Below are 9,928 nucleotides of genomic sequence, written 5' to 3'. Positions count from 1 at the left end.
TGAACAAGCACTGCTTTATCAATACACAAACAAGCAAACTTAACATCTACTCTCCAACTCCTAGTTTATGAATGCCACAGTCATTCAGACAGCTACTGTATAACATTTCCCAGTTCTAACATACAAAAATAACTCCAAACAGCTGATTTCTGGGTGGATAGACTATTGTAAGTATCTAAAGTCAGCTAAATCTGAATCAACCATCTGAGTTTGTGTTTGATCTGATCTGTCTTCATCTCTCTGTCCCTTGTTTCATCCTCACGGCCTCCATCACTAGCTTGAAGGCTTCTCTGTCATGGCGATTTCCTTACTAGCACCTTTGGCTGTAGAGAGAAATAAATAAGACCGTTTAAGTTTTTTACGAAAATAGTTTCCTCATAAACTGTATGTGTGTACCTGCTTGGGAGCTCCTGTGTAGGTGTTGAATGTAGAGTAGGTTGAGGAACACAGTGAATCCGATGTAGGATGAGATCATACTAACCAACAGGAAACTATGACTGCCTTTGCTGTGGATCAACTGAAGAGAGAAACACATTACACAGTGTACACCAGGGTTCCCCAACTAGTGGCCCGTGGGACAAATTTGGCCTGCGTGTGGTTGTATTTGGCCCGCAAGAGTTCAATCATTATTGAACATAAAAGACTAAAACCAACAAGAAATCAGCTCTGAGTGATTTTAATTTTGGAAACCCGTTCCTAAGTATTCCCACGCATAATAAAGAAACAAGTGATTGTATTCAAAAATGTAAGAAAAGTTTGAAATGATTGTTTTAGTAAAATATTATACATGTTTGGGCTTCTTTTGGTCACTTTGCAATCGACAAATGATTTGTCATTATGTTCTGGCCCCCTAACCATCTGCTCAATAAAGAATCGTCCCGTGGCGGATGGTCGTCGATGATCCCTGGTATACACAGTCTATTCATAAAAAGCAGTCAAACACACGCCCTCCTGTGTTCCTTACCTGTCCTGTGAGAAGCTGCAGAACCATCTCTCCCGTACCAGCACTGGTCACCAGGACTGTAGTGACACAACCTGAGGCAGGGAGAGGAGACCATCTATATTATCTCAAATATAAGCATTTTTACTGTGTGTGTACCTTTATAGTTGACCATATCTTCTGTGAGGGCCACCATGCAGGTTAACACACTGCTGATGAAGAGGCCCAACACACACGTCCCCATGAAGATAAACACATGGCTGGAGTACAGGATCAACAGCAGACACTGCACCACTATCATCCCCACTTGAAATAGAGGGAAGGGCAGGAGAGCAGGAGAGAGGTACAGATATTTATTTTGGTTATCATATGTTCATGCCCTTCTCTCTAAATACAGTTGTAAGGAGGACATCAGAATATTTACCATGTGTAATCTACCTCTAAATGCTTGTTTGACTTTATTTGAATTCAAACTGGGTTCCGTGCTCTTCACATTGTATGTGTGTGTGTTGTACGAGTGTGCAATGAAGACCTCTATGTAACCACCTGACTGTTTTAAAATATACACCAATCTCAAATATCTGATAATCTCTCCAATAATGTCTTTCTCAGACGCGTCATATAAAGCCGTTTCACTTCTCACTTCAACACTCAAACACTACTAGTTTACAAAAACAGAAGTGTGTCTGTACCAGGCTGACATTGATTAGTCGTTGTTGTGTGTATCTGTATGACAGATATATAGATGCCAGTCTGCCCGCGGTGACAGATGACCAGAACACATGGGTCAGATTGCCACACAAGATGGCTGGCTGAGAGAGGGGAGGAGACACTGCGTAGGTGTAAATGAATCCTGTGTAGGAACCCTGGGTTAAACAAACAGGAATTAGCAGGTTGACAGTGAGCAGTCGTGTGTGTGTGTGTGTGTGGCAAAGTTCAGTCTCACAATGATGCCGTCGGTGATGAAGAGCACGGCTCCACCCAGAATGTAGAGGAGGAAGTAAGAGGCGGGGCGATCCTTCATTTCACCATAGCAGCCAAGCAAACCACAGTGACCTGGATATACAGTACAGAACTACATGTTTAGTTCAGGGTTCTTCAACCCCATCCCTGGACAGCTACAGTGTTCAGGCTTTTATGCCAGCCCAGCACTAGCCATGTTTTAGTTGGAGAGACATTTGGAGTTGGGGCTGTAGTGTCTATGGGGTTCTACCCTGGCAGCTGTTGTGGATATTTTAGGGGGGGGGGGTCTTACATTGGGTTGGGTGAATGTGTGAGGTGTCTTACCCTGTGGTGGTGTGAGGGGAGAATTGTTAGACTTACCCCTGGGTTGGGTGAGAGGTGTCTTATCCTGTGGTGGTGTGAGGGGAGTATTGTTAGACTTACCCTTGGGTTGGGTGAGGTGTCTTACCCTGGATGTTGTGGTCCTGTTCGTTCTTCTCTGAGTTTTTCTCCTTGTCCAGCAGACGAGGGCTTTGGTTGGAGCAGGGAAACAGCCGCTCAAGGTACATCAACAAATACACTGCTACAGGTACAGGCAGCTAGAGAAAGAACATACACAATTGAAAATAAAAAAGCTGTGACTCGCTGGTTATTTATTATTTAAAAGAGCCATCTATCTCAGTGATCTATAGGAAGCTTGCCCCGCGGTACAATGTCCCTTTGTTTTGTTATTCAAATCAACCAGCCACTACTGCTAACCTGCAGCTACTGTATCAACCACAGCTACAACACAACATTCTAACTGCTAACAAAGTGCTTATACACTTACATTAATAAAAAGACATGATCCAGAATGAGTAGGAGATGTTGGTGGTGATGATGATGATGCCCTCTGTGTGGAGGTGGAAGTGGTGGGATACATTGTGCAGTGGGGTTGTCCCTTTGCCTGCCAGGGAGCTGCGAAGGTGATGGGGGTCAGTGGAGGAGTTGGCTGTCATGTCCCCCCAGAACACAACTCCCCTCAGACAGGAAAGGGTCTGCTACGAGGGGACTCACCAACGCACCCAGCCCTATGAAGAAATGCAGGACCTGAGGAGATAGGAGGGGAAAATTTGTGATTAAAATACCATTGACCCCGCTCACTTTCTCCTCCCCTCCCCCTCTCTGACCTGTAGGAACACTGCTGAATCTTTCTGGTAGAGTTTCACCAGCTACTGGTTGGCAATGGTGTCAATCACCCCCATCGCCATGACAGATATTGCCATGGCAACGTCAAGCATCAGCACATGGTGGCATAGTGGGATTATGGCAAAAACCACATCTCACGCCCTGTCATAAATTTAATGAGAAGAGGATTCTCTTTTCCCCTCCAGTATTGGTGAAAGGAATGTCCTTTGTTAACAGACTGAATGGGGAACTATAGAAAACTAATGTCATGCTGTTTTTTATTTTTGACGTCATTAAAAATTATGGACGAAATACTGTAACTTGGAAAGTATATCCCCTTTATCTGTAAAGTTTCCATCCAATACATTGTGCATATAATATGAAAAAGGATTAAAGTATTTTTGTTCAGAGATTCTCTTATACCTCCTAAAATCACATTTCTATCTACTATAAACTGTGCATAAGTAAGTAGCCACACCCCAATAAGGTCAGATACCCTGTCAGACTGACAGAACCGCTCCCTTCGGCCAGAGGGCATAAAAGGATTGTCAACAGAAATAAACATTAGACCAGGAAACGTGATGCAGGAGCTACACATTTCAAATGGGTAGAACTTTGAACTTCAACACAAGGTGAAGAAATACCTCACCTCTGAGACCAGAACATTGCCAGATTGCAGCTGTATGTGTAAAGTGGTCTGAATCCTGAACCCTGAACAATCAACACGAGGTGTAGGCGAGGATCAACTCCCAGACAATCACTGGTACGGCTGATTAGCTGTCCTAAGTCAGATTGAGGAAAGCGAATCGAAGAGGACCATTCTACAACGTTTCAAACCCTCCCATCCTATTACGAGTCTCAAACGACAAAGAAATACATTAATGATTTCTTATTCCAAATGGGCACCGGTTTGTGTGCAAAGTATTTGATTAAATGTGAGAATCGTTCTAAAATGTATCCACGATAAGTGTCCCTTTTTATCTCTCCCTCTCTTTCCCCCCCTCTGTAACAAGCCGTCATTTTCAGTCCGCTAGGGGCCTTCTCATGTATTAAGTGTGTATTTTATTCTGTTTTCTAATTTTAGTTAACTAGTAAATAAATAATTAAACCAATTGATGTAGTACTGAATCATGAGTAAGGCTGTGGTGTTTGCAGATGTATGAGGTTACGACTGTTCAGAATGATATAATAAGAGGTTCTGATTAATATGTTGACTGTTTTATGGGTGTTATAGGTAAAGACCTGAGTTTAATTTGGGAGATGGTAACTCTTTAAATAACCTCTTCCATGGTGCCCCAAATTTCTAATGAGTTAATTGTTACATCATTAATTTAAAAATCAGGTAACAATTAAACATACTTAGTGGATTAAATGAATAAACAGTCATCAGATTAATGAATGTAAAGTTACAACAAGGTAATTGAGCCCCCTTGCTGGCCTTCTCTCCACTTCTAGACACATCTGGTCTCCCATCCAGGAAGTGACTGTGCCCAGGCCTGCTTAGCTCTCCCTCTCTGGCCTTAACCCAGGGCTAGAGGTAGGGTAGCTGAGGGTTTGTTTCTCCAGCTCTACTAGCGTGGGCAGTATTGTAGCAGGAATGTCCCCTTGACCCAATCCCCACTGATAAATGCTACAGTCGTATTTACCCTGTTTGTCAGAGTTTCCGACCCCCGAGGCACCTAGTGTCCAGCAAGCCCCGCCTCATCAGCCACCTCTGCCCTGCCAACTTTCCACTCTCTCGCTCTGTGAGCTGGTTTGAGAACTAACGTTCCATTAGACTGGGTCCCTAATAAACACAGCAAGTTGCAATTAACACCAGAATATGTACATCTCTTTTTTTCCCTCTCTCCCTCCCCAACACCAGAATATGTTCTCTCTCTCTCTACCTGCCAATCGCTCTCTCTTCCCATCGCTCACTCTCTCTCCCTTCCTGTTTCTCTCTACTCCCCTTCTCCCTCTGTTTTTATGTTTTCTCTTCAGTGCTCAGCTCTGATACAGGTGTATGTGTAATTAAACCCCAGTCATGTGGCAGTGGCACTAACTTAAAAAAAAGTATCAGAGCAGAAAGATTGGACTGGAAATCTGTCAATGTCACACAAGGATAGACAGATACATTTGGTTCAAACAAACTTAATTGGTATGGGAACAATATTGGCAGTTCTTAGAGGGCAGTCATTTGTTATGTTCTGGGGTGGTGACTGAAGCAAAATACTCAACTTCCCAATTCATGAGCATCACTGAGACAAATTCACACTCAGCCTCCACAAGGCATTGTTGGCATCTTGGCAACCCATCCCATATCCTGAACACTAAATACACCCTGATGCCATCCAGTCAGCGCTTTGCCTAATGCAAGAACCAATGGAGCACTCAATTAATTTGTGCCAAGGAGTATCACACTTTTAAACAAAAGCAAAGCACTTTAAGCCTTGTCTGGTCTATCAAGTCTGTGGTATAATTGTAGATTCTTGACTTGGGCAATTCCACGGCAACAGAATTTTGGGGGGAATCTCAGATTGCGCTGGTAATTCTCATATAGGAACGTCATTGGGAGGAAAGAGTTTAAACAACTTAAGGATCAGACCCCCCCCACACACAATTTTAGCCAAAAATGACATACCCAAATTTAACTACCTGTAGCTCAACACCCGAAGCAAGGATATGCATATTCTTGATACCATTTGAAAGGAAACACTTTGAAATTTGTGAAAATGTGAAATTAATGTAGGAGAATAACACATTAGATCTGGTAAAAGATAATACGAAGAAATAAAAGTGTTTTCAATTTTTTATGTTCCATCTTTAAAATGCAAGAGAAAGGCCATTATGACTTAGGACTCTATGTGTAATTTTGGCCACTCGATGGCAGCAGTGTATGTGCAACATTTTAGACTGATCCAATTATCCATTGCATTACTGTTCAAAATGTTGTATCAAGTCTGCCCAAATGTGCCTAATTGGTTTATTGATACAGTTTCAAGTTCATAACTGTCCACTCTCCTCAAACAATAGCATGGTATTCTTTCACTGTAAATAGCTACTGTAAATTGGACAGTGCAGTTAGCTTAAATTCTTGTTAATCTTTCTGCCCATATCAGATAGGTCTATGTCCTGGGAAATGTTATTTTTTACTTAAAACATGCTAATCACATTAGCTCAACCATCCCGTGTGGGGGGTGGACAACATTTGTCACAAACCTTTGAGAAAATTATGAAATTGGCAATTTTAGGCTCTTTTTTAGACCTCTCCATGCCTCCTGTAAGACCCTATGATCTGTGAACAGTACAGTCATGGCCAAAAGTTGAGAATAACAAATATTAATTTTAACAAAGTCTGATGCCTCAGTTTGTATGATGGCAATTTGTATATACTCCAGAATGTTATGAAGAGTGATCAGATTAATTGCAAAGTCCCTCTTTGCCATGCAAATGAACTGAATCCCCCAAAAACATTTCCACTGCATTTCAGCCCTGCCACAAAAGGACCAGCTGACATTATGTCAGTGATTCTCTCGTTAACACAGGTGTGAGTGTTGACGAGGACAAGGCTGGAGATCACGCTGTCATGATGATTGAGTTCGAATAACAGACTGGAAGCTTCAAAAGGAGGGTGGTGCTTGGAGTCATTGTTCTTCCTCTGTCAACCATGATTACCTGCAAGGAAACACATGCAGTCATCATTGCTTTGCACAAAAAGGGCTTCACAGGCAAGGATATTGCTGCCAGTAACATTGCACCTAAATCAACCATTTATCAGATCATCAAGAACTTCAAGGAGAGCGGTTCAATTGTTGTGAAGAAGGCTTCAGGGCGCCCAAGAAAGTCCAGCAAGCGTCAGGACCGTCTCCTAAAGTTGATTCAGCTGCGGGAAGATGGCACCACCAGTACAGAGCTTGCTCAGGAATGGCAGCAGGCAGGTGTGAGTGCATCTGCACGCACAGTGAGGCAAAGACTTGGAGGATGGCCTGGTGTCAAGAAGGGCAGCAAAGAAGCCACTTCTCTCCAGGAAAAACATCAGGGACAGAATGATATTCTGCAAAAGGTACAGGGATTGGACTGCTGAGGGCTGGGGTAAAGTAATTTTCTCTGATGAATCCCCTTTCCGATTGTTTGGGGCATCCGTAAAAAAGCTTGTCCGGAGAAGACCAGGTGAGTGCTATCATCAGTCCTGTGTCATGCCAACAGCAAAGCATCCTGAGACCATTCATGTGTGGGGTTGCTTCTCAGCCAAGGGAGTGGGCTCACTCAGAAATTTGCCTATGAACACAGCCATGAATAAAGAATGGTACCAACACATCCTCTGAGAGCAACTTCTCCCAACCATCCAGGAACAGTTTGGTGACGAACAATGCCTTTTCCAGCACGATGGAGCACCTTGCCATAAGGCAAGAGTGATAACTAAGTGGCTCGGGGAACAAAACACCGATAATGTACACTTTTTCGCGTAAGTTGTGTTTCCATCGCATTTTCAACTCTACCGATAGTGATCACAAATAAATAGCAAAATGTGCCTTCTCTGGTCTTGGAAAGTGTGCTCTAGCCAACAGCTTGCAGATACAGTGCGGGTAGGCTGAGCGGGTAAGCTAGTCTACAAGATGATTATTGTGGATAAGAGCCAGAAAATTTGCATTTGTCAAACAGCAGTCAGGCATCGACAATCATGTCACCAGAATAAGACCCTTGATATTTATTGGAAAGGAGCATCAAGATCACCATCCTGTTTAGTTCATCATAACTTGTTTCAGCTGTAGCCTAATGAACTGCATGGTTTCCTGAGTCATGGAGGGAGGACCACACACCATATTATGACTCCAAGTCTACTTCGATATGGTAGATATTAAATCAATATTTGCGCATAAAGGAGTTTGTCATTTCTCGCATAATACAGACACAAGAAGATCCCAGGACCTTGTCCAGTGTATTTTGTCGACATCAGGAAAAATTTACAGAAAAAAATAAAATAAAAACGCTGTTTCCATCAGGCCTGTCATGACATTTGTTTTTATCAGACATGTGGTTGGTTGCGCAACCTTCTCCCCGAGCATTTCGTATTATTCGGTACTTATATCTGAGACACTCCATTTCGTATGCTACGTATTAATTTGTGGCTGTCCATCACATATTTCATATGATATGTTATGAATTACAATTAGTGTTATATGTTACGAATTTGCTAAATGTATGATATATTACGAATTCTAGCTAGGTGGCTAACGTTAGCTAGTCTAGGGGTTATGAGTTGGGTTAAGGTTAGGGAAAAGCTTAGCTAAAAAGGTTGAGGTGAGCGTTAGGTGAAGGGTTAGCTAAAGGGTTAAGGTTCGGGTTAGGAAATGGGTTAGCTAACATAGTAAGTAGTTGTAAAGTAGCAAGTAGTTGTAAAGTTGCTAATTAGCAAAAATGGTCGTGGTGAGATTAGAACTCGCTACCTTTGGGCTGCTAGACCTTCATATTATACGCCTACTGTTATACTTTTGATTTTGCCTTAAGTAACCATCTGTCTTATGTAACGATACCATACGTAAGATAATGTATCATACTAAATGGAGTGTCTCGGATTCTCGTACAGAATAACATGAAATGCTCTGAGACCACTTTACATTCATAAAAATGTTGGATGGAAACCAAGAGTTTAGCACAACTGTCTTACCCTATATCATAAACCACAATATAAAAAGTGTTTTTACTCCATCCGTTGTTCACAAATAACTGGAACTTGAAGGACAAAAATATATAGCTTCCAAACTAAAGATGTTTCAAAGTAGACTATCATGTGGATGTTATGACTGCCAATCCCTCTGCTGCACACCAAAACTAGTGGAGGGGCTGCTGTTAAAATTGCTGTTGCCGAAAAACAAATCCCAGGTTATAGTTTAAAAATCACTTGAAACTAAATTTACCCCAACCCTGGCTGGTACACATTGGCCACACCAGTAGCCAGACATCTGACACTCACATCTTCTTGAAGATTCCTCCCAGGGCGCCTGTTGGGCGAAGAAGAAGATCTCCTGCAGAGTGGACTGGGTCTGACACCTCAGGTCCAGGATGGTCGGCCCCAGGAACGCAATACACAGCCCGCCAGTGGCGCTTGAACAAAGCCCAGACCAGATCATCTACTAACATCTCGTTGTTGCCGTGACGAGCACTGGAGCTGTTTATCTAATTGAAACCCTCTAATTGAATTGAGACGAAGGTTATAAGGAGACCTTGACGTGCGCCGACAACAAGCCCCCTGAAGTTATTTAAATTTGGCTGGCGGAGTTGGGATGCCTACACATCGTTAGTAAATTGAGCTGTTAACCTGTTGTTTGTCTTCCAGTTACGTCACACTTCTAAACCTGTCAAACTCGCAGTGCCCTCCCCTGGCGACTGATGTCCATCACTGAACTCAACTGTGCCGCTCCGTAGGAGAGAAGGGCAAAAATATGATTTGTCCCCCCCCTCCCCCCAATATATCACTGAAAACATAACTATGTAATTTCAATAATATTAATAATACCCAATGAAAGCACTTGTGCTGTTATAGACACTTAATAGCGCGTTTTTAAGTTTCAAAAGATTACGACCCCCCCGCCCTTTGCCTCACAATGGTTTGATCCACTGCCAGTTCTTTAGCTGGCAAGGTGATAGACTCTATCAGATAGAGGGTTCGTATCCTACTGTCCGAAAGTCACGTAATTGACGTGAGGTTAATCCAGTCAATCGCGCCATATCAGTGCCGTGAGGTTAATCCAGTCAATCACGCCATATCAATGTTTTTTAAATGTTTTAAATGTTGGCAGGGTTCACACACTAGCTGAATTTGCAGAGCTAGCGTGCAAACTAAAGCAAACATTGACTATCAAGCTAGCTAGTACCTATTCCATTTATGTGGCGTTGTCA

At 42.6% G+C, this 9,928-nt stretch overlaps 1 protein-coding gene across 2 annotated transcripts; it reads right to left on the bottom strand.

Annotated features, from left to right (window-relative positions):
• On the bottom strand, positions 1 to 9,419 carry LOC115139316 (major facilitator superfamily domain-containing protein 4A-like). 2 transcript variants are annotated; one of them, XM_029676549.2, is made up of 6 exons: positions 9,003 to 9,419; positions 2,712 to 2,971; positions 1,100 to 2,481; positions 965 to 1,035; positions 397 to 517; positions 1 to 323 (listed from the first exon to the last, which is right to left on the bottom strand). In XM_029676549.2, exons 3-6 carry the CDS (start codon positions 1,239 to 1,241, stop codon positions 274 to 276), a joined length of 384 nt encoding a protein of 127 aa, XP_029532409.1. In that variant the 5' UTR covers positions 1,242 to 2,481; positions 2,712 to 2,971; positions 9,003 to 9,419; the 3' UTR covers positions 1 to 273. The 2 variants fall into 2 exon arrangements, 1 of the variants encoding a protein (XP_029532409.1); XR_010458666.1 differs by lacking the exons at positions 1 to 323; positions 397 to 517; positions 965 to 1,035; positions 1,100 to 2,481; positions 2,712 to 2,971 and adding an exon at positions 5,820 to 6,703.
• Positions 9,420 to 9,928: the final 509 nt, after the last annotated feature.

This window comes from Oncorhynchus nerka, linkage group LG2, assembly GCF_034236695.1.
Source record: "Oncorhynchus nerka isolate Pitt River linkage group LG2, Oner_Uvic_2.0, whole genome shotgun sequence".
Lineage (NCBI taxonomy): Eukaryota > Metazoa > Chordata > Actinopteri > Salmoniformes > Salmonidae > Oncorhynchus > Oncorhynchus nerka.
This window is presented reverse-complemented; position numbering and strand designations above follow the sequence as displayed.

Bases quoted from the DNA above. Each gene is read 5' to 3' on its own strand.
- LOC115139316 (XM_029676549.2), bottom strand. From the start codon at position 1,241: ATGATAGTGGTGCAGTGTCTGCTGTTGATCCTGTACTCCAGCCATGTG. The intron at 518-964 runs GTAAGGAACACA...TTCTCTCTTCAG, and splicing joins TGCAGCTTCTCACAGGACAG to TTGATCCACAGCAAAGGCAG. The intron at 324-396 runs GTACACACATAC...TTCTCTCTACAG, and splicing joins ACACAGGAGCTCCCAAGCAG to CCAAAGGTGCTAGTAAGGAA.